A 24767-nucleotide genomic window follows, 5' to 3' on the forward strand; every position below is an offset into this window, starting at 1 on the left:
AGACCAGGCAGGCGTGGAGGGGAACGCACAGGCTAGGTAGGGGAACTACTTCACCCCAGCATCATCCCCAGGACTGAGGGACACCCCTGCTCCCAGCATCCCCCGGCTGGGTACCCCAGGACTGGAGCCCCCCCCCGCTCCCAGCATCCCCCAGCTTGGTACCCCCCCTGCTCCCAGCATCCCCCAGCCTGGTACCCCAGGACTGAGGGACCCCCCCTTGCTCTCAGCATCCCCCAGCCTGGTACCCCAGGACTGAGGGACCTCCCCTGCTCCCAGTATCCCCCGGGTGGGTACCCCAGGACTGGAGCCCCCCCCCGCTCCCAGCATCCCCCAGCCTGGTACCCCCCTCCCCGCTCCCAGCTGGCGCCCGGCTGCTCCTGGCCCTTCTTTCCTTTCCTAAGTGAGTCACCAGTCGCGGCTCGCCCAAGCATCCAACTTTCCCTAGATAGTCTCAGCGCGCTGCCGGACACAACCAAGAGGCAGGGGGAAGGCTGATCTGCCCGGGCCCCTGCCCTCCCCCGCCGGGCACCCAGCGCGCAGGCCGGGGCGCGCCGGCGCTCGGCGCAGCGCAGGGGATTTCTGGCCACCCCCCGTCCCAGAGCAGGCGTCCCCCTGCCCCCGGCCTCTCCCGGGGCGAGGCGGAGACCCCCCTCCCGGCTGGGTGTGCAGACATGGTAGGGGCCTGTCCCGGAGGCCGGGCAGGGACCGGGCTGGCTGTACAATAGCGCCGGGGCTCGCTGCTGCCCCATCAGCTGCTGCCGCCGGCGAGAGGCCGCGGGGGGCGCGGGGTCCTTCGCCTGGGGGAGTCTCGGTCCCCGTCCTGCCGCCCCCCAGCTCGCCGGGCTGCACCCCCCCGGGCCAGGGCTGGAGAGCCCCGGGGCCCCGCTTCCCTTTCACCGCACCGCAGGCGCCCGGGTCCTGCGCCCCGGGGCGGCGCGTGGTGTTTGCGCGGGGGGCGCGGGGACCGGCGACGAGCCGGGGCGGATTCCGCCCCCCCCCTGGAAGGGGCTGGGTCGGATCCGGGGCGGGATGAGCCTGCGGCGGAGCAGTGACTGATTCGTGTCCGATCCCGCTGCTGTGGGGCGGGGGGGCCACAACAGAGCGAGCAGCGCCCTCCCCCGCGCGGCATGGAGCGGCGGCCGGAGCGGGAGGCCGAGGCGATGCGGCCCCGAGCCCAAGGTAAATAGCTGCGCGGGGCCTTCGGGCAGCCTGGGGGGGTCGTGAGATACTTCGTGCCCCTCCCCCACTGGTTGGTCTCCAGCCCCCGGGGGGGGGGGGTTGCAGCCCGGGAGGCGAAAGCAGCGTCCAGTCGGAGCCGGTCCCGCGAAGCGCCAGGGTCCCCCCCCCAGCTCCATTGTGCGGCGCGCCCCGGCCCCTCTCCAGCGCGGGGCTCTGCGGTTACCCCCCCCTTCCCCGCGCCCTGCTGTCGGGACGTGCCGGGGCTCTGGCCCGTCTCCCCGGTCCGAGCCCCGCAGGGCGCTGGGGAGGGGCCGCGGCGCGGGGCTCTGGCCCTTCTCCCCGGTCCCGCTCGCAGGGTGGGGAAGGAGGAAGCTCGTGGCGGTGCCTGGGGATGGGGGAGGGGGAGTTCCCCGGGGCCGGGGGGGGGGTCCCCAGCCTGGCCGCCCCCCTGAGCCCCGGGAGCCGAGAGATCAGCGGGTCTGAATTCCCGGATTCCTCCCCAGCGCCGGGCCTGGGCTGGGCGGGAGCATCTCTCCGGGCGCCTCTGCTGGCCGGGACCAGCCGCCTTTGCTGGAGGGTGGTGGGCAAACGGCCGCTGGCCCAGGCTCGCGGGGCGGGCCGGGGACCCCCAGCCGGGCTGCAGAGTGTGAATAACCGGGGGTGCGCCACGCTGGGGGGCTGGGCCTGTCCAGGGGCTTTCTGGGCTGCGGGGAACGGGGTGATGGGGGGGGGGGCGCTCAGACCCCTTCCCTGGAGGAGGGAGTTTGGGGGGGGGGCACGGTCCCTCCTCCGGCTGGGTAGATACCCCTGAATTCAGCCCTAGGCCTGGGGGTTCCAGGGCGATTTGGAATCTTCCCCCAGCAGAAGCAGACTTTTGGAGCCAAGTCCCAGAGATGTCCTAATTTAGGCCAGGCCCGGGACCGTCAGCCTCGCCCTGCAGTGTTTGCAGCCCAGACGTGACTAAACCGGGCTGGGGCACAGAGACACCGGACTCTGCAAATCAGGAGTAACAAGGAGTCCACTGGCCCCTTAAAGACTATCAGGTTTATGTGGGCATAAACTTTCATGGGTAAAACACCACGTCTGGATTTTTACCCATGAAAGCTCATGCCCAAATAAATCTGTTAGTGTTTAAGGGGCCACCAGACTCCTCGTTGTTTTTGTGGGTACAGACTAACAGGGCTCCCCCTCTGATACAAATCGGGAGTGACTTCTGCAGTCTGGGCCCCCCAGCTGGTGTGAATGGATGCAGCTCCCATTGGAATGAACAGGCCAGATCCATAGATGTGTATGTGGGGGCTGTGGGACTGTGATGATTTACACCAGGAGAATTGGCGTCTGAGTAGCAGATAGTGCCAGAGGGGACCTGATTCTGCACTCGCCCATCCCAGCGTAAATCAGGAGTCACTCTGGGGAAACGGACAAGTCTGAGCCGAGTGAGGGGAGAATTGGGCCCCCGGCGGTACGGGTCCCTCTGAACGACCAGCTCCTGCGGGCATCCCAGCTCTGCAGAGCTCAGGGTAGTATGGCAGGTCCCAGGCTCTCCGGAGAGGTCTCCTCGCCATCCAGTCGTGAATGATGTGCTCACTTTCACTGGGGGGTGACGAAGGCCCAGCTGGGTAGGCAGATAGACCCAGTTGAAATGGAGGGTCCAGGGGAAGGCAGTGCCCCCTCCCTGGAGTTTTAGGGAGCAGGAGGAAAGGAGCTAACGTGGTCTCAGTAGGCCCACAGATTGCCAAGCCTGCAGCCTCTAGGAGCTAATTAGATTCACTCAAGTGGCTGCAAGATAGAAGTTGCCCTTGATGAGACCTTTCCAGACAGTAGCAGTCTCTGTCGTGCAGTGCAGAGAGGGCAAGATCTTGGTGTTTCTGGGTGTGCCTGGTCCCCCACTGAGCTGCAGGGGGCATTGGGGCTGCTGTGGGTCAGGCCACCGTTCCCCCAGAACCTGCCTGCTCCTCCTTTCCCTTTGCCCTGGGGCATCACCGGCATGGGTCCCCAGCCCTGACGCATGGTAGGGGCATGGGCCAGGCCCGAGCAGGGGTGGCACTGACACGGGTCAGCTGAATCTCTCCCCCGGGTCTCATCCTCTTGTCTGCTGGCTCCCCTTTCTTCAGGAGCAGAGTTGGGGTGAAGGGGGTGTTAATTTTATTCTCCCTCTTCGCTGGGTTTCTCCTACCCCATACAGGTGGCCCCTCCCCAATGCCAGCGGCTTCAGCCCCCTGGCACACAGGGTGCAGGGCACATCTGCTGGCTCATGAAATCCAGAACCGAAGCAGGCACCTGCAGTGGATTCTGTGCCCACCCTGCCCGTCTGTGTGCTGGCTCTGTCGCTGTTCCTCATACCCCTGCTGTGGCTGAGGGCAGAGCTGAGCCAGCCCCACTCAGAGCTTGGTTGGCATCCGGGTGATTAGCTGTAAGTGCCACAGTACCCATCTCTGCAGCTTTCCCAGACCGTCCGCAGTGTGGGGCAACCTGGGTACAACCCGTCTGTCCTCTGACACTGCTCCATCTTGCTGTGGAGCTGGGAGCTTACGGTGTCCCTGAACTGCGCTACAGCTTATCCAGACCCTGGGATTGGTTGGAGACATGGTCAAAACGCTGTCGGGTCTTGTCTACACCACAGGGTGCAATGGTGTGTTAGCCCATAACCGGGTCCCCCCAGCATGGTCACATGTGCAGCATAGCCGCCCCCTAGATCTCAGTGAGGAAGGCAGGAGGCTGGTCTGACGAGTGGGAAGGAAAAGGCCTTTCGTGGTGGCTGCGTGGTGGGAGGACATCAGGGGACAGATGCTGAGGATGCAACATCCATGTGTGGCTGTCTCCTGCTGCATTTCTGGGCAGGTTTATGGCATTCCCAGGTGCCGTGCTGCTCTCCCCCGGCCAGGGGTTTGCCGTCTCCCTGGTGGGTGACAGGAGCAGCCAGGCCTGAAGTTGCAGCTTTGCCCAACGCTGCTGAATTCTCTTGCTCCTGGGCAGCCGGAGGGAGGGCAGCGGCTGGCTGGAGTCAGGATTTGTTTTGGCTCCGAGTCCCTCTAAGGGACCCAGCCAAATGCTCTTTGGCCCTGTCTGTGTTGGTATCTCTGGGCGCAGGCAGGGCAGCGCTGTGACTAAGCATGGCTTTGTGGCAGGCCTGTCTTTCCACTGATGGAGGAAGAGGGAAGGCCCGCAGCCCCCTCCCCCCTCCGTCCCTGATGCCCTGTTGCAGGAGTGGGAGGGACAGCTGCTGTGATTCATGGAGGCCTGAGCCGTCCGGGGGAGGGGAGGACAGTGTTGGCAGGGGAACCAGACGAACCAGGGCCCTTCGGAGCTCGCTGCTGGTCGCAGGCAGGCGACCCGGCCCTAAATGCCGAGCTGCAGCCCTGGGGCCCTGCAGCGTTTGATAAATACTGTGTTTAAAAAGAAAACTGCAGACGTATTGTCTGTGCCTGGCTCTCGGCTCCTCCGATGGGCCTGGCTTTCCGTTGTTTATAGCTGAGCAGAACTGTTCTTTCCCTCCTGGTGATGATGGCCTGTGCCTGAGGCGGGGGCATGTGTTCTGGCTGGGTGGGGGCAAGTTCCCTGCCATTGGTGGGAGGTCCTGCTGCCAGACACCCAAGGGATTTTTGTGTGTCCCACCGATATGTTGGGAAGCTAGTTTGTTGTTAATCTCCTCGCAAGAAAACAATGGGAATGGGGTGGGGGAGGGAGGGAGGGAGAGAGATCCAGGTGCTAAGCCTCTGGAAGATGTGGGAACAGTTTTGCAGCATGCCACAGTCCTGGGGACAAGTTAGCTCTTTATCATTTCCAAAGGATGCTATCGAGTTGTGTTAGGCCCGACTTTGCAGAACGGGTCTCTCTGAAGCCTGGCACGAATATCAGCGAGTTTGTATTTCTGGTGGAAAGGGGTTTGTTTAAACATTTCCCCCTTTCTATTAATTTTGGTCAGTCCAAACTGCCCAGAGAGTGGACTCGCCCTGTCTCTGCCCATTGCTCTGACTGTGTGAAACGGCCCTGAGCCCATGGGGACGAGAAAACGGGGTGAAATCTGGCCCCAGCTCAACTCGTTTTGCCATTGACTTCAGAGAGGCCGGGATTTCGCCTGCCTGAGGTGTTTACACTCCTCAGGGTGGCCTCGAGCTGGCTGGCATCCAGGGGAGGGCTGGGCATCTTCCAATTGACCTGGACAGGGCTTGGCAGAGGAACAACGGGTGCACCGCGTCCCCTAGCAAGCCAGCCAGGGTGCTAGTGGCACAGATCTAGGACTGGGCAAGGGAGGGCGGCTCTGTGGAGCCATCAGCAGAGATATGGTAGCTAAATGCAAGCAGCTGGGTGAGGCCGGCCAAGGACAAGGACAGAGCGGGCACGGGCCTGTTCTCTGTGGTCTCTTTCCTCTTCCCGCTGGGACTGGGGGCCCCAAATACAGAGAACTTGGGTCACCAGCCAAGGCAGGGACTCTGGAGAAAGCCAGGTCAGGGAGAGGATGGAAGAAGGGGTGGCATGGGGTGGAGGCCAGGGCTTGGCCGAGGCCAGCCCGATTGCTTTTCTGAGCTATGCAACATGCAGAACTGCAGTGTGACAGCCCCGGAGTACGTTGTCCAAAAGACTTAGTGCAGCTTTCACTCCGGAGAGCGCTCTGGGGTGCTGACTCCGGGACGGGACAAGAGCCCAGCGCTGGGGAAACGGCCGACCTCACCGCTGGGAGAACAGCCGGCTCTGCGGGCTGGGTCCTGCTAGCGATCTAGGGGTCATGCTGCAGGGTTAACGCCGGTGGTCTCATTCGCAGAGGTGCTGGGCTCCCCTGCTCCAGTTAGAGTCCAGGGGAGCGGCAGATGCTCAGCACCTCTGCAAATGAGGTTGCTAGGCCTGATTTCTGGAAGGCACTGGGACAAAGGCCAGACTTTCAGAAGTGCCCAGCAGCCACCATGTGGCACTGATGGGCAGGTTTTCTCAGAGCTCAGCGCCCGACTCACCGAGGTCTGCTAGCAATTCTGCCTATGCTGTAAGCTGCTGCTGCTGCTCAGGGTGTCCCCGGTCCTCAGGCACTTCCTACCCAGCTGCTATCACTGGCCCGATGGGTGTCCGGTCACAGAGCGTGCCCTGGGGGTCTAGCGCTGACTCCGGGCCGGTCCAGTGCAGAGATAGGCATGGGGCTTGAAAGCAGCTCAGGTTCTCTGGCCCATTTTCCTTTGTTTATTTTTAAATGAATTGTAAACAACCCGAGGTCCCATCCCAGCGCCGCCCTGAGATCCTGCCTCCCTGAGTTCCCCTGTCACGCCTCGCTCCACATCCTGGACACGGCCTTGCAGCACGGCTGCTCTGCCTTGGCACTGAGGGGCCGGGGTCACGACTGCAGCGAAGTATTCTCAGCTCCTGCGCGGTGAGCAGGCCTCCCTTGCTCCTCGAGGATTGCTCCGGTGCTCCACAATCTGTGGAGATGCAGCAGGTTATCCACGGGGGGAACAGGGAGCTGGCTGAAGCCAATGGTCCCCAGAACGTCCTCCTCTTAGAACAAGTTCTTTTGGCTTGGTCTGTAGAGCAATTGACACTAAATCTCCTGGGTAGTGCCCGGCCCCACACAGGCAGGCCCTTTGCTGTGGTGTGGCCTCCCTTGCCCTATCGCGGGTCGGTTTAGGGTTAGGAAAGTCTTTGGGGCAGTGTCTGTCTCTCCCCTAAGCTCAGTGACAGCTCAGCAGGCTTCTGTGTGCTGGGTAGGACAGCCCTCCCAGCTCCCCCAAATAAGGAGCAAGCGGAAATGTGATGGCACCGTAGGAAGCAGAGAGCCCCTTAAAAAGCAGGCTAACCTGGAGAAGGCGTCTGGACACCCCCTGCCAGAGTCCGGGGAGAGTTGGGGAGCTTCAGGCTTTGGTTCCAGTCTGTTTAGCTTTTGGGTTCTCATGGGCTATGGGCTGTGGGCCCTGACGACTCTGGTGCAAACAGTGCAGGGGAAGGGTTAAACCCAACACACACACACACACACCCCTGCCCTGTTTTCACTGGGAGGATGAATGAATGCTGGGGAAGGTACTGGGGGCATGATCTGTGGATATTCAAAAACCCCAGCTGCAGCTCCCCTGCCGAGCCCGGGGGGAGTTCAGGGCTTGGGTCTGAGCCTGCTGCACCCCCCTTCCCGCCCCAGGGCAGCTGGGAGCCAGACCCGAACGGGAGCAGCTCAGTTTTCATTTCTGAGTGTGAGAAGATGGTCCTGGGGGGATGTTGGCTTCCCCTGGGCACCGAGCCCAGGTGCTGTGGGACCAGGCTGCCAGCCCACGCCAGTCACGGGGGAGAGTCATAGTCTCTGTGTCATGAGCACCCCTTTGTGTGGCATCTGTCTGTGCTGGGCTGGCATGGAAGGGCAGGGGTTCCATTCAGCGCTTTGCCCTCAGACTTGTGGTGGGCGCTCTCTGGGTCGGCCCTGGCTTCCTGCTGTGGGGCAGGCAGGCTTGGAGCTCTGAGCTGTCATGGGGTGGGCGTACAAGCGGCGCTGTGGGCAGAGGAGCGGTTGTACCTGCCAGGAGCTGCGTCAGGCGCGGGCTGCTTAGTTACGCTCTCAGATGCTGTCATCCAGGTGTGACGGATACAGTTGTTCATGCTAATCCCCCGGAAGCTGCGTGTGTGTGTGAGCAATTGGGCGTGTGGCTTTGTAGCATGTCTGAGACACGCTCCGCTGCTCCTGATCATCCCGTGGGAAGACAGGAAGGCTGCAGAATGGGGTCTGGGGGCTTTCCCCTCTAGGGGACCTGGCTCATCAGAGCCAGGGCAGAGGCTGGCTGACTCAGAGGCAGGGAATGGGATGGGAGCTTTTCCCCTCTAGGGTGCTGGTTCCAATCTGACGTCAGGTTAGTAGTGACCAGCAGTTGTTCCCACCTGATGACGGTCTGGCCCGTGTAACGTGATCCAGGTTTCTGTGGGTGCCTCAGGCAATGGACCCTAGTTGGCCGTTGCGGTGAGGAGGCCAAGGACTGAATGAACCATGGAGATTGCACCATCCCTTACCTGCTAGAGGGCTTTCTCTGAGTCATTGAGGCACATTGGCCCGAGTGAGGGTAGAGGAGGTGGCCCCATGCTGGGGATGGGGAGGGGACCCCCCTCCTGGGGCAGGTAGTGGGGTGCCTTTCTCCAGCCCCGTGTGCTCCTCAATGAGGGAAGAGCCCAGGTGTGTCTGCCAGTGGCCGGATTCAGAGGCACTTGCCATGCCCTGGTGTGCTGAGCTGGGGTAGGAGTTGGCCCTCTGCGAGCTGTGTGAGTGGCCTGGGCAGAAGCTGTGCTAACCCGGGAGGGAGCGACACACCACTGGCCTCATGCCCGAGGTGGCCCCGTTACTTGGCCTCCGCCCAGAGCAGCAGAATCCCTCTGTTCAAGGGACAGCAGCTCTGCGGGGCCCAGCGCGGTGACTGCTTAGCTCCCCGGCGTCTCGGCATTGGGTTCTTTGTTTTATTCCCCCAAACAAATTCTTCCTCCAACAGCCAAACCCTGCAGCCTGTTGTCCGTGAGCAACAAGATCCCTGCAGTAACGAGCCAGCCCCAGCGGCTCACACATCTTCCAGTAACCAGCTGCACTGACCTGAGCATTCGGCTGAATTCCCTGTTGGCTCCCCTTCATGCCACACACCCTGGCCCTTGGCAGCGGTACCCAGCATGGCAGGATTCAGCTGGAAATGAGCATTGACAGCCGGTGGGAGACCTCTCTAGCCACCCTCCAGGGAAGCCTGCTCTGGGGTGGGGATCCCACTGTGCCATTGTATGGCCCTGGATAGGGAGCTCCAAAGCCCACGGCGGGCTGGCTGTGGACTGCACGCCGCACAGATGGGCTCTGGAATGCTGCATTTTAACTTCCTTTGCTTGGCTTAATGCTGGGCTGCCCACCTGCTGCCCTGTAACTGGGAACCTGCTGGCGCCTTCCCATCCCAGCCATGCACATGCAGAGACTTGACACCCCGCCCCGCTGGCTGCGAGAGGCTCCCCTTGAGCTGTTGATGAGCTAAGCAAGGTTAGGGGTTGCAGCGCGGAGAACTGCGTCAGCAGCAGATTGCACAAGAAAGACCCTCCCAGGAAAGCTGCGCTGGTGCCCGGGCAGGTGTGTGCGCCCCAGGGGATATCGCCTGTCCTGCAGTGTTGCTTGGGAGACCGCAGGTACCCGCAGGATGACTGCTTTTGCACTCGGGTCCCTAGGGCCCTGCTGTGTCAGTGCTGCACAAGCAGCCCAGGGGGCTCCCGGAGCTGAGCGCAGCCCTTTGAGACGGAGACTGGGGCCCCACGGATGCTTGGGAGTTAGCGCCGCTTCGGTTTCGCTCAGCCTCTGCCCCGCCTGACTCTGGGCTGCCGGAGCATCCAGCGGAGACTTCTAGCTCTTCCTCTTCCTCTTCCCCGCTCTGGCAGGCAGTGCGGGGGGCTGGGCTTTCCACAGGCTCGTGACTGGCTGCTGGGGTTGGCCAGGCAGTGCCAAGGCATACGTGAAACAATACCAGAAATCGCTCTTCATTTGCACTCCGGCAGCACCCAGGAGCAGCACCCATGGAGCAGGGGCTCGCTGCGCTAGGTGCGATACAGAGATGACAAAGCCCCAAGGTGCTTCCAGTTGAAGAGGTGGGCACCGGCAGAGCTGGGGGAGCGCCAGGAACCAACGAGGCAGCGTTGGTCCATGGGAGAGGCAGTGGGGTGTGGGCTGGGCTCTGCGCTGTGGCTCTGAAGGGAGCCAAGGCCGAAGCTGGTGTCCTGGTGTCTTTGCCCCTCCCAAGTGCAGAGGGAGGCAGGGGCTGAGACTGGGCTGTTCGGGATCAGCCTTGCTTGGGGATGAAGGGAAGCAGGCCGGTGAGATGCAGCCCCTGGCTCGGGGCCAGGCCTGGCGTCACCGCGGTGCCCTGCCCTTCCTGTGCTAGGTAAGGGCGTTAGCTCAGAGCTCTGCTGGGCCCAGGCGTGTGTGAAGCCTGGATCTTCCCCTGCATAAACTGCTGACGTTAGAAGAGACGCTGGCGCAAAGCGGGGCCGGGTGAGGGCACAGGGACCCCAGCCTGGCATGCTGCAGCCTGCTAGGGACAAGTGGCGTCAGCCCAAAGGCCTGGGAAGGGGGCAGGGCCCTGGGATTGTGATGACGGGGGATGCTCTGATCCTCTCTCTGCCTGGCAGCTCCCACGGGGCCCTGGGAAAGTGCCTGCTCCTACAGAGCCAAGCGCCTCCATCCCCTCCAGCAGAGGCCCCGCTGGGGCAGAGCTCAGCAGCCAGGCCAGGGGTGCCACGCCTCCATCCTCAGGAGGGATCCAAGGCCCCTCCTTGACCCCCAGGACAGCCCAGCCCTGAGGGGGTCTCAGCGAGCATCCAGTCCGTTAGCAATGTGCTTCCCAGCCTCTCTGAGCAGCTGCCCCATGTTACCAGGCTACTCCCCCGTGCCCTGCTGAGCTGCGCGTGTTCGTGCCCACCATGGGGCCCAGAGCGAGGTGGCATGGGGCGCGCCGGCAGCAAAGGAGGGCCTGATTATTGCTTAGCTGTGGGGCCTGTGCCCAGCTCCATTTCTCTGGCGGGGGCCCTGCAGGAGGGCACCCCCACCAGCGCTCATCAGACGCCTGGGGCAACGCATGTGTGCGGACCTGTGGCACGTGCCCGGAGAGAGTAAAGTGTCCCTCCGGTTGGCTGGTTGCAAAGTTTTCTTGCCTAGTGTAGATGAGGCTTCGCCAGCAGAGATGCCCCCAGGTGCTTGTGTGCCGTGGTGACGGCAGGATTGTGAGCTGGCTGCAGGGGTGTGTGTGTCCTGCCTTGCCCCAATGGCTTTGACAGCAGCACTTTGCCTGTCCTGAGCATCCCTCCTGCTGCCCCCCGACACCACCGAGACAGGGGCGAGCAGGCCCTGCCATTCAGCGCCATCGTCCCCCTGCACGCCAGCCGCGGGAGCTGGGGCACTCTGGGCCCAAGGGCTCGCCACAGCAAGCGGGGAGTTGCCTGGCGTGCCCTGGAATCGCCAGTCTGCACGAGGCGAATGGGAAACACCTGTGTCTGGGGGGTCAGGGCGTAGAGCCTGGCTCTGCGCATGCGTGGGGGGAGTTCATCCCTTCTGGAATTCCCTCCCCACTCGCAGTACACCCACCCTGACCGCTGTCCTGGCAGACAAACCGCGTCGGGTTTCGGGGCAGCTGCTGGGACGAGACAGCGACAGCTGGCGACAGGCTGGGGCAGGGCAGGGCGAGGCTGTGCCTCAGCTGGGTCAGCGCAGGGGCCGACACAGGCGCTGCCTCAGCCAAAGAAATTCTGGCTTCTCTGGTCACCTAGGAAGGATCTTGGCCTGGCCGGTGAACTGGCCTACATGGGCCCTGGTGGCTCGGGTCGGCGGCCCCAGCTCTGCCGTACTGCCCCAGTAAGGGGGTGGTGTTCCCTGCCTGCCTGGTACTCACTGGATGTGCGTTAGCCTCGCCGATGGCAGGGAGGGGAGCTCTCTGCAGCGTCAAGGGCCCAGACCTGCAACCTGCAGCTGTTGGGGGCCAGGAACCCGCCTCCAGGCCTGTTTCTCTGGCATCATGTTCTCCGTGGGCTCTCCCAGGAGGCTGAGCTGAAAGCGAGGGAGCTGGGGGTCCCTAATGGAGTCCTACACAGCCGATACTGCAGCATGGCCTGGCCTCATGCAGCCCGGGGGCATTGGGGTGTGCACCCCGACTGCGTCCCCCCAGCCTGCTTCCCTAAGCGCTGCCTGGGCTTTCCTAGGACGGTTCCCATCTGCCCACTGGCCAAGCCTGACCCTGCCGAGCCCACTAATTCGGCAGCCCACGGTAGTTCGGCTGCAGGTCCAAGAGTCCTGAGGGAAATCGTGTGCAGGGGGACCCTGACTGGTCTTGGCGTTGGTCAGAGTTGCCCATCCCCCGGCCTTGCCTTGGGCACGTTTGGGGATCTGGGAGAGTATTGCCATCTGTTCTGAGGCGTCATCCTGGGCTTGAAGCTTTCACTCATCTGGTGGCTGCAGGCCCCGGGCGGGGCAGGACACGGTTGCCTCTCAGAGAGTCTTTGTCTGGCTTGGCCATGGAGGGCGGTCTGGGTGTGGGTGCCCGAGGAGCTGTGACCCTGGGCGGGGGGAGGGGGTGATACCCTCAACTACTCCCGGCCCGTAAATGGCCCGAGTCTCCTTGCCAGATCTGGCTCCATGTACAGCCAAATCTGCCAGCAGCTCTGCCCTGGGGCGGCAGAGAAGGGGTGCAGTGTGTGTGTGTGTGGGGGGGGGGAATGGGACAGGCAGATTTGCGAAGGGGCTGTCTCTGGCCCATGTCATGTCCGCCCATGCCAGGCCCCCTTGGGCTCCCGCCCCGGCCTGTGTGCACTAGGCCAGTGCTGGGGTGGCTGGTTCCGCGCTAGGTCCGAGACGGGCAGAGCGGAGGCCGGATCGCTGCAGGTGGCACTCAGGGAGGGCTTGGGGCATTAGGACAGGTCAGACTGGAGCTGCCGCTGCAGGTGGGAATGCGCGTGTGTGTCTAACCTGTTGGAGCAGCCAAGCTGCTCTGCACCATGTGCTGCACCTGCCGGCATTGCAACTGCTGAGTAGGGCACCATGAGCCCCAGGATGGGGGACCCCCCGGTCCCCCTCCTGCCTGCCCCACTGGGGGGGATGCTGCCATGCTGCCAGGGGCGTTGCTGTGCAGTGGCAGGGTGAACGGGCTGTGGGCAGAGCTGGTGCAGTTGATTGCAGGGTTGCACTGGGCAGACTCCTGTTCAGACACACCCAGTGCTGTGGGCAGAGGGCTGGGGCAGTTCTTACAGCGCAGCGGGATGGAGCTGGTCCAGCCCAGACAGCCAAGAACCCATGAGGCTGCCACCTCCAGCTCTCGCTCCTCCCTCTGTATCCCCAGCCCTGGCAGTGACCGGGGGCTGGGCTCGCCTGCCAGGACGCCTCCCTGCAAGAGCTGCAAGGCAGGGTGCAGCCTGTGTTGGGGGGGGTGCATGCTGTGGTAGTGGACACTGGGGTGGGGTGCCCATCACTGGCGGTTTTTCCACATTCTCCCCTGGAATGAGCCCCTTGCAGCTGTGAGCTGGGTTGCTCCTGGAAAGCGATGCCATCCCCTCCCAGTGCCAGCGCTGCTCTCAAAGCCCCTGGGGTGAGCATGCCTCTGCCGGTGGCGCAGGGTGTCTCTGGGATCCCTGGGGACGTTCTCACTAGGCAGCCCCTGCGCTAGTGCAAACGGCTCCTTGCCAGCCGCAGGCTGGGTCTGTGCTGAAACGTACCGACCGGCAGCTTGCCGCCTTTGTGGCCAAAGTGCCGAGACGGCAGCGGGGACGTCCTGGCCTGCCAGGCCCTGGCCCTGTGGCAGCGCCGTGCTGCCATCAGGAGTCAGACAGGGCTGGTCCTTGTGCGTTTGTTTTTCTCTCCTGTCCTGGCTGTGGCAGGAGAGGGGCCGGGGCCCTTTATACAGCTCATGTGTCTGTCGGGCTCAGTGGCCCTGTCCAGCCCCAGGTTGCAGAGCGCTTTGCAAACATTACCCAGCCCTCGGTTCTCGGGGTGCATTACGTCACCCTGCCGGGAGGGGCCGGCTCTGCAGCCACATCTCACCTCCCAACTGCCCTAGCCTGCCTGCGCTTCAGCGTCCCCACTGCTAGTGCAGGGGCCACGTCCCAGCTAGGAGCTTTCCATGCATAGGCTGATCTGAGAGCATTGGCTGGGCCTCCTAATACACCTCTACCCCGATATAACGCTGTCCTCAGGAGCCAAAAAGTCTTATAGGTGAAACCGTGTTATATTGAACTTGCTTTGATCCGCCGGAGCATGCAGCCCCGTGCCCCCCGGAGCGCTGCTTTACCATGTTATATCCGAATTCATGTTGTATCAGGTCGCGTTATATCAGGTTATAAGACACATATATCGTTATATGTGTGTTTTATATATAGGGAAACTGAGGCATGTAGCCATGCAGAGTCTGGAATAGACCTCAGGAGTCCTGGCTCTCACCCCCCCACGCTAACCACTAAACACCACTCTCCTCCCTGAGCTGGGAACCCAGAACCCAGGAGTCCTGGCTCCCAGGGCCCTGCTCTAAGCGCTAGATAGTGCTGGATCAGACCGTTATTTACAAACCATTACGCCCGGGACTGTTCAGTCTGGAGTGCAAGGTCTGAACCCGCCAAGAGGCTCCACGCTGCTGTGATATGCAGGGCTGTGGCCCTGGAGCTGAGGGGACTTTCCCGGGCAAAGTGACGACTCCCCATGCGCGTGCCCCTGTGCACGCTTGCCCCTGAACGGGCTGCTCCCCACGCGAATGGTCAGCAGTCACCACAGCGTCGCCCTTCCCTGCCACGTGCCGCACCGTCAGTGGCTTGTGGGGCCCAGGCACCAGGATCCCGTTGGGGTCGCCTGCCTGGTGCTGCTGCTGCCACGGGCTCTTGGAGGAGATCGGGGCTGATGGCTCCCTGGAGAGAGACATTCAGCACCCAGGGAGCAGAACGCAGACCCTCTCCCCGCAACGCCATCTCCCAGCTCCGCATGCAGCAGCTGAATGATGCCCCGAGTTGGCTCCAACAGCCAGACTGTGCCAGCCCCTGGCATGCTCCTTGGGGCTCAGAGCCTGCTCCTGCCACGGGCCGGGGTGGGGGCAGTATTGGGCTGCAAGCAGAGCTGCTCTCAGGCCTTTGAACCCCCCAGTGCCTGGTTTCTGCTGGCCTGGTCCCCTTCCCGTCCGGGGCACACTCAGCGGGGTTCGTGGGATCCCAGCCCAGATGCGGTGTGTTCCTGTGCCGGGAACACAGAGCCATAGCTGACTGGGTGACCCACCCCTGGTGTAGACAGGGCTCCGGCAGCCCTTCCCACCAGGGATGCTGGTAGCAGGGTCTGGCTGGAGGCAGGGGTCTGGGTCACGGTCTGTATTAAGGTCACATGAATAAAGGGTTAATAGATGCTAATCAGTTTTCAACTGCTTGCTTATAACTGGCACGTCCTACCAAGGGGCTTTGAACTGTTCCCATGCGAGCTGCCAACGTCCGCGGCTCACTCCTCCATACTGGACCCGTAACCCAGGCCGAGGCCAGGAGACCCCATGGGGCAGCGGCGTCTCCACGCACCCTGCTGGTGCTGTGTGCGTGTGCAAGGATGGCACAGAACGTCCAGTGTGCCCACTCTGCATTGCGAGGTCAGGAAAAGAGGAAATGTGCCAAGATTGGGCTGCCCTGGAGTGACCTCCCCCTGCCGGCACTCGGCCCCGGAGCTGGGCGTCTCTCCTGCCCCTCCCTGGCTCTTGCTGCAGTGGTTACTTGCGCTTCCCAGGCTGCTCCCTGCTTGGTTTAGTCCAGGGGATTATTCAGTGGCTTTGCAGACAACCCGGCCAGGGAGACGGCTGCTTTCCGAGGGCCGGGCCGGCCCAGTCACCGTTCCCGAGCTAGAGCTGCACTGCCAGGCACGCGGGGTCTTGTGGTCAGTCTCTGGGTGTGAGCGCGAGTCTCTCGAACCTGGCAGGACTGCGTCTGAACGGGGAGTTTTCTATCTGGGGTGTTATGAAGGCAAACTCCTATGGATGGAGGGACACGCGCCCGCCCCTCCTCTCCCCTCAACGGGCACACGCCCTTCCCGAGACTTCTCCAAATACGCCGTGTTAGAATTTCCACCCGCTCCTGGTTCTGACCCAGCCTCGGCCACTCCTGGGGCTGGCGAACGGGCTGGAGGTGGCGTTCGTCCCTCTGGTGCGTGCCCGGCGTGTGTTGCCCTGGCAGCATGGTCTGGCTTTTCTCTCGCACCGCCCCGTGTGCTGCTCCGTAAACGGGCAGGGGCTGCTGAGCGCCCGCGTTCTCTGAGCAGGGGCATGGAAGGACACAGTGCAGTAAATCTCGTGAGCTGTGAAAGTGTGGGCTGGGATCCCACTGCCGGCGGATGCCCCTGTTGAGCGCGCACTGGGTGCTGGGCTCTCTGGAGATTCTGGCTGTTGGTGTCCCAGTTGGGAGCTGCTGGGCACTAGAATTCAGCCCTTGTTTCCAAGCCTGACTGCGAGCAGAGCTCTCCAGGAACCCAGCCCCGAGGAGGGGTGCTGAGTTCGGTGAGCATCTGGCCCAGCTGGGCCAAAGCTCTCCTGGTGCAGCTGCACGGGAGCCGCGAGTCACGGAGCCGGAGCCGCCTGGCTCATGCTGCCTATGCTGCAGCTTCGCTGGGAACCGGGCGCTGTGATGCCAGCGCTGACACCCGCTGCCTTGTAAACAAAACGCCCCTTTGATCTGGCGTGTAACACGCCCGCGCCGAAGCAGACTGATGGGTGGGAGTAGCCTGGCAGGAGAGGCGGACGCATGCGGGAGCAATTCCTCTCAGAGGCAGGGACAGTGTGTTCCCCTGTTGTGTCTGTGGGTGCGGGCACCGGGGCCGGGTCCTGTGACTGGGGAAATGGGTTTCTGTGTGTCAGGGCGTATCCGTTTGGGGAGGGCTCTTTGGGTGTGTTGGAGGCAACGCCAGCAAGCCAGAGCAAATCCCTACCTCCCTTCCCCCCACCTCTGCCAGTGCCCCTCAGTCCCGACCCACAGCCTCTGCTGCCATCCCAGCCCTCGGCACACACAGGCAGCCGTTCACGCCCAGCTGCTCGCTGACTTTTTGACTATGCTGAAGGCCCTTTGTGGGTTCAATCATTTCCTGTGCTGGTGCAGCCAGTGTCCCTCCAGGGTGGCATGTCTGTCTGTCTCCTCCCCACTGCGGGGGTGGCCAGTGCTGGCAGTTTTGCCCCAGCTGAGTTCTGTTTTGAGTGGCTCAGAGGTGAGATCCCACTCGGTGAAGCGAGGGTCCCGCGCTTGGGAAGGGGTCACGGGGATCGACTGGAGCCCAGTGCATGGAGCAGGCACTGGCCACCCTAGCCACAGAGCAGAGCTCTAGGCCCAGCATCTCGGGGGGGAGGGTGGTTTTGCCTCTTCTCTTGGCATGGACGGGTTAGCTCTTGGTCCTCGTTAGGGGTGGGGGGAAGGGACCAGCCATGGTCGGGCCCTTTCCCTGGAGGGTTCTGGGGTCTTTGCCATCCCAGGAGTGGCCATGGGTCTGGGAGGGCAGTGCCATCCTGCTCTTCCCCAGCCTGGACTGTGGACGTGTCCCACCAGGGACCCCATGGCCCCTCTCCCCCCAATCCGCTGCGGGATCCTGGCCCCCCCCAAACTGCCCAGCTGCTTCACTCTCCTGGGCCTGCGCTCATGGGGCCTCGTGCAGCCACCAGCCATGTTGCTGCCATGCCGCCGTGGCACAGGCCGGGGAGAGCACCCACGTGGTCCAGCCCGGTGATTGGCGTCTGGTGGGCCCGCTCCCCCAGGGCCCTATGTCTGGAGGCACTTTTCCCGTTGGCCGTGCCACCTAATGATGCGTCTGTGACCCCTTGGCCTGAGGGGGGCAGTCTGGACCCAGGGGGCAGGCTGAGGTGATGCTTGTCTGTGGGGACAGGCGTTGGCTTCGCTGTCCGTGCCCTTCCTACGTGTCTGTCCGTCCGTTGGACTCCTCTGTGGAGCTCCATAGTGACACACTAATGCAGCAGCCCCTGCTCCCGTCCCCTCTCCCTGCCTGGCTCCTGCGATGGACACGGGCAGCCCCGACGCCAGGGCTGGAATAAACCCCTCCCAAGGGGACATGCTCTCCAAACCCGCACGCAGGCCCCGCTGCAGCCGGAGGGGACCGACGCCTCTCGCTCATTTCTGGGGACATCAGCGGGCAGGGACCTGGGCGCCTCCTGCAGAGGGGGAAGTGTCCTGAGCCCCAGGCGGCAAATGCATCATGGCACCTTCCCTCCGGGTCACCTTTTGGTACCACGCTCCCAAAGGAACGTCGGTGCCCCTCAGTCCTGAACTGCAGCCCCCGCTAGCCTGTATCTGAACCGGAGCTGAGCCTGCCAGCTCTGCCAAACGGCCTGTGGGATGCCCTCCCAGCATGCCCTCCTGTAGCCATGAGCAGGAGCCGGCCCCGTTCTCTGCTGACAACTCACCGTGTGTGTGTGTGGGGGGGGTTCCCTGCTTTGTCTCACCCCCGCTGGGCTGGGAGAGGCCTACACCTCCGTCCCGTCAGGCCCAGTCTGTCACTTCCTGTGGGAGCGGGTGGGGTGCGGGAGGCGCTGGGTGGCCCCGCGCGGGGGAGGCGGCTGTTGGTTGCTGGAGATGCGTCGGCCTCACATGGACATTCTTGCTGCATTAGTCAATTGTTGTGTGCAGGCACTTGCCGCGGGCTCTGTCTCTGCTGCCGGGACCAGAGCCGGGCTGGAGCGATGACGTCGGGGGAGCGGGGACGGCACTGTCCTGGGCTGGGAAAGGCAGCTCCCACTCCAGCGCTGGGAAGGGACGAGGCGCTGCATCCCCCAGCCAGCCGGGCGAGCGGGGGGTCCTGCCTCCTGCTGCGCAGTCCAGCCCCGGGCCCTCCCCTTCCCCAGCCCAGGAACCCTTCCCTTCTGAGTGGTGCTGTTTTGGGGCAGGCTTGGCTCTGAGCCAAGGATCCAGGACCCTTGGCCCCCACCTGGGAGCAGGGCAGGCAGCTGCTCCCACAGGAAACAGGGCGGCTTTGTGCCCTGCTGGCTGATGGCCGGTGCCGGGCAGTGCCAGGCCCTCGCCGATGGGCGCTCTGTGCATTGTGTGAGCTGGCCGGAGGGACGCGCCGTGCCTGGCACCTGGAGCATGGGGCTGTGGGGCATGTGGGCGACTAACTGCCGTGGGGCCCTGCCCTCCATGGGGGGACACGGCTGTGTTCGGAAGGGGGCAAGGCAGGGCCTGGGGGTCACGCTGTCCCCCTCCTTGGGAATGCCAATGGCTGTGGATTGGCTGAAGGAGCCTCCGGCTTGGCCCTCTCATCTCCCTGGGACACCAGGGCCTCGGCCTCCCAGCTGGAACCTGTCCCACCCACCCAGCCGCTGCTTCAGCCCCCGCCCTGTCCCCTCCGTCCTCATGCTCTGGGTCTTCGCTGGTCCTGCCAATGCTGGGATGCCGTCCATGCAGCCCCGTGAGAGCAAACGCCTGGTTCCTGTGCACTGGGTCTCCTTTGCTTCCTTCAGATCTCCCCCTCCCCCAGTCCGGCCTGTGGGTCCTGCCACCCCCACCCCCCCGACCCACACCCTGGCTACTCGGCTGCCCCTGTTCCTGCAGGGAGTTGACACCTGGGGCTTTGTCTCCCATAGTCTGTGGTTCTGCTCCAGGCAACACATCACAGTGCCGGGGGACAGGCCAGGTGGGGCGCGAGTTGCCATGGGCTCGCCTGTGGGCCTGGCAGGCTCACTCCCAGGGGGCTGGGCTGACTGGGTCCCCATAGACGCCCCACTCTGTCCCTCTAGCCAGCTCCCTGCCTGGTATGTGGCCGTTTTGTTCAGAAATCCGCCTGGCCAAGCCGCCCGAGCCCAGCCTCCTCCAGTGGGGCTGAACCGTCTGCCCAGGCCTGAGAGAACAAGCAGTGGGGGGCCCTTGTATGAGACACATGGGGGCCCCCAGGGGCTGCCGCATGCCTGGCAGAGGTGGATGGGGCTGCTGAGGGACTGGACGGAGTGGCGGGGGGCCAGGCTTTGAGTCACAGACCCTGGGGCTGGAGCAAGCAGCATTCAGTGTCACTTCTCACATCCCGTCCTTGGTTCCTGTTTCGAGGCTAAAATAGTCGGTGGCCATTGGGGAGGGCGGCGCCGACTGGCTCCCCCTCTGCCGCTACGGCCCAGGGCAGACGGGCAGCGCTGGCGGCCTCGTGGCCCTGCCTATCTATAGATCACCCCAGCCCCAGAACACAGCCGGCAGGGGTCGCTGCTGAGTGAGGCCACAGTCAGGAGCGCTGGGGTGGGGTGGCAGAGTGGGGTTCTGGCACGCCGACCTCCCCCGATTCCTGCCCCCATGTGGCTGGAGATCTGCCCTGGGGCCCATGTGTGGGGCTGGCCTGGGCTCTGGGGAAGGACTGACCTTGTTCTCTTCTGCTTCTGTGTTTCAGCTAAAGCAGCAACCCCTCCAGGGCAGAGCGTCCCCAAGAGTGACCAGCCAGCTCCTGCTGCAGCCCCCTCCCCGTCTACAGGAGAAACACTGCCCCCCAGGAGTGACTGGCCTGCCCCTCCCGCAGCGACCTCTATGGGAGAGTGCATCCCCCCCCAGAGCGACCAGCCTTCCCCCCCTGCCACGCCTGCCCCTGTTGCAGTGACTCCTCTGGGAGAAGCCCTGCCCCCCCGGCGAGACCAGCCAGACCCTGCCACTGCCCCAACACCTCCAGGAGAAGCCCTGCCCCCCCGGCGAGACCAGCCAGCCCCTGCCGCTGCCCCCCCACCTCCAGGAGAAGCCCTGCCCCCCCGGGGAGACCAGCCAGACCCTGCCACTGCCCCCACACCTCCAGGAGAAGCCCTGGCCCCCCGGCGAGACCAGCCAGCCCCTGCCGCTGCCCCCCCACCTCCAGGAGAAGCCCTGCCCCCCCGGCGAGACCAGCCAGACCCTGCCACTGCCCCCACACCTCCAGGAGAAGCCCTGCCCCCCCGGCGAGACCAGCCAGCCCCTGCCGCTGCCCCCACACCTCCAGGAGAAGCCCTGCCCCCCCGGGGAGACCAGCCAGCCCCTGCCGCTGCCCCCCCACCTCCAGGAGAAGCCCTGCCCCCCCGGCGAGACCAGCCAGCCCCAGTAGTTGCTCCAGCTGCTGTGGAAGGGACCCCTACATTTGCAAAGAGACCTCCAGGAAATGCCCGGCTTTCCCCAGCTGCAGCCACTCCCCCAGGAGAAGCGCTACCCCGCAGGAGCAATGGGCCATCCCCTGCCACCGCTGCTTCTCCACCGCCTGCCGCAGTGGCCACCAGCCCCAGGCCCAAGCAAGGTGCGTGCGTCCCTGGGCAGTGCTACACGGGGCCTTGGGTACCTCCTGTCCTGCCCCCTGGCCAGAGGGGACGACAGGCCCAGAACAGCAGGGCTGGGACGACCCGAGTGGAGCTCTCGGGAGCTGGTGCGTTGATCCCTGCAGCTGGCTGTGAGTGCTGGACCAGGCTCTGCAGGGACTGCACAGGCCAGCTGGGGCCTGGGGCGGGTGTGTGGTCCCGGAGCGCCCCTGCCTGCGCCCATCACGGCACCGAGCAGCTGCCTGTGCTCTCATGCCACGGTCCGGTTCCCTGGGCGGCTCTTGGCCCAGGCCACAGGCACAACCCTCATGGATCACACGTCGGTGCCTCCCCCCTGCCCAGCAGATGTCCCGAGCCTCCCCTGGCCGGCGGGCTGGGGGCAGGGTGGGGCTGCAAGCCCTGTGCTGAGTAGATTTTCTCTTCTTTCCCCCACAGGTGCCCAGAAAGCCGAAGCGAGGCAGAGGCAGGCGAAGGAGCGGAGGGAGGAGCGGGCCAAGTACCTGGGTGAGGAGCCAGAGAGGCTGGCGTGAGCCCCAGGCCAGGCCCCTTGCGGAAGGGAGCTGGGGGACAGGGCTGTGTGTGCAGGTGCCCTGGGCTCTGGGTGGGCTCCGGTGGGCGATGGGCACACGGGAGCGTGGAGAGGGCGCCGTGGGCACCAGGGACTTGGCCTGGATTCGGTTCTCAAAGGGGAAAGTGGGATAAAGACAAACCCGGTTAGAGGAGCTTTGCGGGTTCATTGGGAGTCGCAGGATAGCCCCGGGCGCTGGGATCCCGGTGAAACACGGCGCCCCCACTGCTCCAGGAGCCCTGAGCGAGCCGGGGCCTCGTGCTTTCGCAGCTCCCGGCAGTCGCGCTGCAGGGCCCCCTGCGCGTCCCCACACAGCAGCCTCCTTGTCTCCCAACTATTTCCACCCTCATTCCCCCATTGTTTCCCTGAATGTGCTTTTCAGGCCGGCTTCTCCACTCCCCTTTGTCCTGGCCCCAGGCTCCTCCCCTCTGGGCCCAGCCGTTGCTGCGGATGCCTCTGCCCCAAATCCTCCTCCAACACCTGTGGCTCCGACCCCTGCCTTGGGCTTCTGCCTGCAGGGAGCTCGGCAGAGCCCAGCACCTCTGGCCACCTCACCCCAGCAGCTCCACAGCCCCACTGTGCCCAACTCTGGGCCTCTCCAGAGCCTCTGCTCCAGCACTCCCTGGGGGGATCTAAGTGAGCAGACAGTCAGAGGTGCTGTCCCAGGGCTTCCCACCCATCCTCGGGCAGTGCCCCGTGCTCTGCCGGGCCAGAGTGGCCACTGCTCCACCCGCTGCTGTCTGGCCAGTGTCCAGAGAGGGGGAAAAGCCCATCATCCCTATGGCCAGCAGTGCTGTGCTGGGGGCTGCCTCCTGGGCATGGGAGCTTGGCTGTATCTGCCTTGGGCAGTGAAAGGGGCCAGCTTAGATGGGGTCCCCATCGCGCTTGGCACTGCCTGGCCCCGGGAGCAGAGAGGCCCAGGATGGAAAGGGCTGTGGTGCAGTGTATGGGCACTGCCCGGCACCATGTGCTTTATAGAAACACAGGTCTTTGGCCCCAGGGGCTCCGAGTCTTCCCAGGGCAGCTGGCTCCGGGGGCCCTGGCTGCATGGTCTGGCAGAGGCCGAGGTGCTGGGCCAGGCGCCGGGTCCTGTCAGCGGCTTCGTTTGTTCGGACCAGGTTTCAAACGAACGCGGCGGGGGAAGGGGAGGGGGCTGTTTCTAGAGTCCCTGCATTGTCATGACTGTTAAGTGGAAGGGCCGGGGTGGGGCACTGCAGAATGAGCCCAGCCGCACTAGCTGTGGCCCTGGGCAGGAACCCAGCCCAACCTGCCCCTGTGGTGCAGCTCGCTGGGGGCTGGGCGCTGCGGGCTCCATCCCCTCACAGACGAGCTCTCTCTCGGCAGCCACCAAGCGAGCGCTGTGGCTGGAGAAGGAGGAGAAGGCCAAGGTCCTGCGGGAGAGGCAGCTGGAGGATCGCAGGAAGCGGCTGGAGGAGCAGAGGCTGAAGGCAGAGAAGCGTCGGGCCATCCTGGAGGAGCGCCAGAGGCAGAAGCTGGAAAAGAACAAGGTGGGCGCGGGGATGGGCAGGGCAGGGACAGCCTCTGGTTGGCATAAATGCCCCTGGGTGTGAGATCTCCGGGCACAAAACGGGATGGAAAAACCACCCCAAACTCTCCAGCCCTTAGAAGAGTCACCCCAGCCCCCGCCTGCCCTGGGCACCTGTACCCCCCACTGCATGTCCCATCCCCCACCTCCCCTGTGCCCCTGCACCCCCCAGCATGCAATCGCCCCCCAGCTCCCCCTCCTGCAGCTCCCTCCACATGCCCTGGCAGTGCTGGGTGCGGCCGGCGACAGGTGCTTGTCCTGGCTCGCTCTGGAGCCCACGTCACGGCTCCTTCTCCTCCCCAGGTACTCGTTTCAGAGCCAGTCCCTCACCCCAGTCCCTAACCCTGACCCCTCAGGCTGGGCCCCGATGCTGGGATGCAGCTGCAGGCTGTTCTGCGCCTGCTCCCTCTGCCTGGTCCCGCCCCTCACCACCTCCTCTCCTCGTCGCAGGAGCGCTACGAAGCCGCCATCCAGAGGTCAGCCAAGAAGACCTGGGCCGAGATCCGGCAGCAGAGGTGGTCGTGGGCTGGCGCGCTGCACCAGAGCTCCCCCCGGCACAAGGATGGTGAGTCGGGGGCTCAGGCGCACGCATGGCTGGGCACAAGCTGCCTGGGCTCTCCGTTGGCGTGAGAAAATGAAGGGGGGGATGTGGAATCCTCGGAAATCTCCCCTGCCCAGGTGGGGCCCCAGGCTCTCGGCAGCGGGCCATGCTCTGCAGGGTTCACCCACCACAGCCTGCCTCCACGCTGCTGCTGGGAATGGCCGAGGGAGGGGCTGGCAGGTTTGCAGTGTCCAGGTAGGGGCAGGGCTGGGGGGATCCATCAGAACCTCCTTGGCCCTGAGCAGCTGCCCTCTGCGCAGCAGCACCAGCATGGTACCCTGAGCCCGTCGGGGCCCCTCTCTCTGCACCGGGGTGTTGCTCTCGGTGCCCTCGCCCTGTGTGTGGGCACTCCGTGTCCGCATTGCCCAGCGGAGTTCAGTGGCTGGTGTCCTGTCCGCCAGCAGGGGTGTTGCCGCCTGCTCGCTCCCCGTCTCCAAAGCCGTGCCCTTGCCTGGCCGTTCCTGGGCAGCCTGCAGGAACGGGAGTCACGTCGGCTGGTTGTTGTGAATACGGAGCTGTGTCGCTGCCGTGTCGTCCTCCATCTCTCTGGGAATGTGGCACGAGTGAGCATGTGTGGACATGGCACAATGTTCTGGGGGCCCGTGCTGCCGTTACCCCGTCCCCGGGTGGAGACGTGGCGCAGTCCAGTTGACGTCCGGTCTGCGTGTGCTGAGCTGGGGCTGCAGCCGGCTCGGCACTGCACAGAGCGCCATCCATCGCGTTCGCTCCGCCTTCTGGGGAGCCCCTCGCGGCCAGGTGGGACGAGCCTCCGAGTCATTTGACCCCTTTACTGCGGCTTCACCCGTTCCTGGGCACTCAACTGGGACTGGCACTGCCCAGGGTTCGCGCCGCCTCCCCCAACGGACGGGTTTGAGCAGGGCCCGAATGGGGGACGCTCTGCCCACAAACAAGCTCCGCCCTGTGAGGTCACCTCTCCGGGTCGGTGGGGCTCTGCTGGGCTCAGCTCCGCTTTGACTGAGGAGAAAGAAACCTGTGGCGGCAGCTCCCCAAGCCACCCACCTGTGACACCAAAATGCAGCGTTGCTCCCCGTGAGCTGTGCAGATCAGGGACGCACCCCCACAGCCCTCTCTGCTCTTCACACGTGCGGCGTGAAATAGTGAACAGTGCTGGCATTGACGTGATCGTGGCTGGGCCGCTGA

The 24767-nt window shown here is 64.2% G+C and overlaps 1 protein-coding gene across 4 annotated transcripts in view; it reads left to right on the forward strand.

Annotated features, from left to right (window-relative positions):
* The first annotated feature begins 532 nt into the window (after window positions 1-532).
* MAP7D1 (MAP7 domain containing 1) overlaps window positions 533-24767 on the forward strand; it is a 37331-nt gene continuing 13096 nt past the window's right edge. For 3 of the 4 annotated variants that reach the window (XM_054011927.1, XM_054011928.1, XM_054011931.1), the window contains exons 1-5: window positions 534-1179; window positions 20012-20872; window positions 21327-21395; window positions 22804-22967; window positions 23456-23570. In XM_054011927.1, coding sequence (XP_053867902.1) covers window positions 1128-1179; window positions 20012-20872; window positions 21327-21395; window positions 22804-22967; window positions 23456-23570 — 1261 coding nt within the window. In that variant the 5' untranslated portion in view covers window positions 534-1127. Of the gene's footprint in view, window positions 1180-20011; window positions 20873-21326; window positions 21396-22803; window positions 22968-23455; window positions 23571-24767 lie in introns of all 4 variants that reach the window. The other variant, XM_054011930.1, reaches the window with a different exon arrangement.

The sequence above is a fragment of the Malaclemys terrapin genome, chromosome 22 (assembly GCF_027887155.1).
Source record: "Malaclemys terrapin pileata isolate rMalTer1 chromosome 22, rMalTer1.hap1, whole genome shotgun sequence".
Lineage (NCBI taxonomy): Eukaryota > Metazoa > Chordata > Testudines > Emydidae > Malaclemys > Malaclemys terrapin.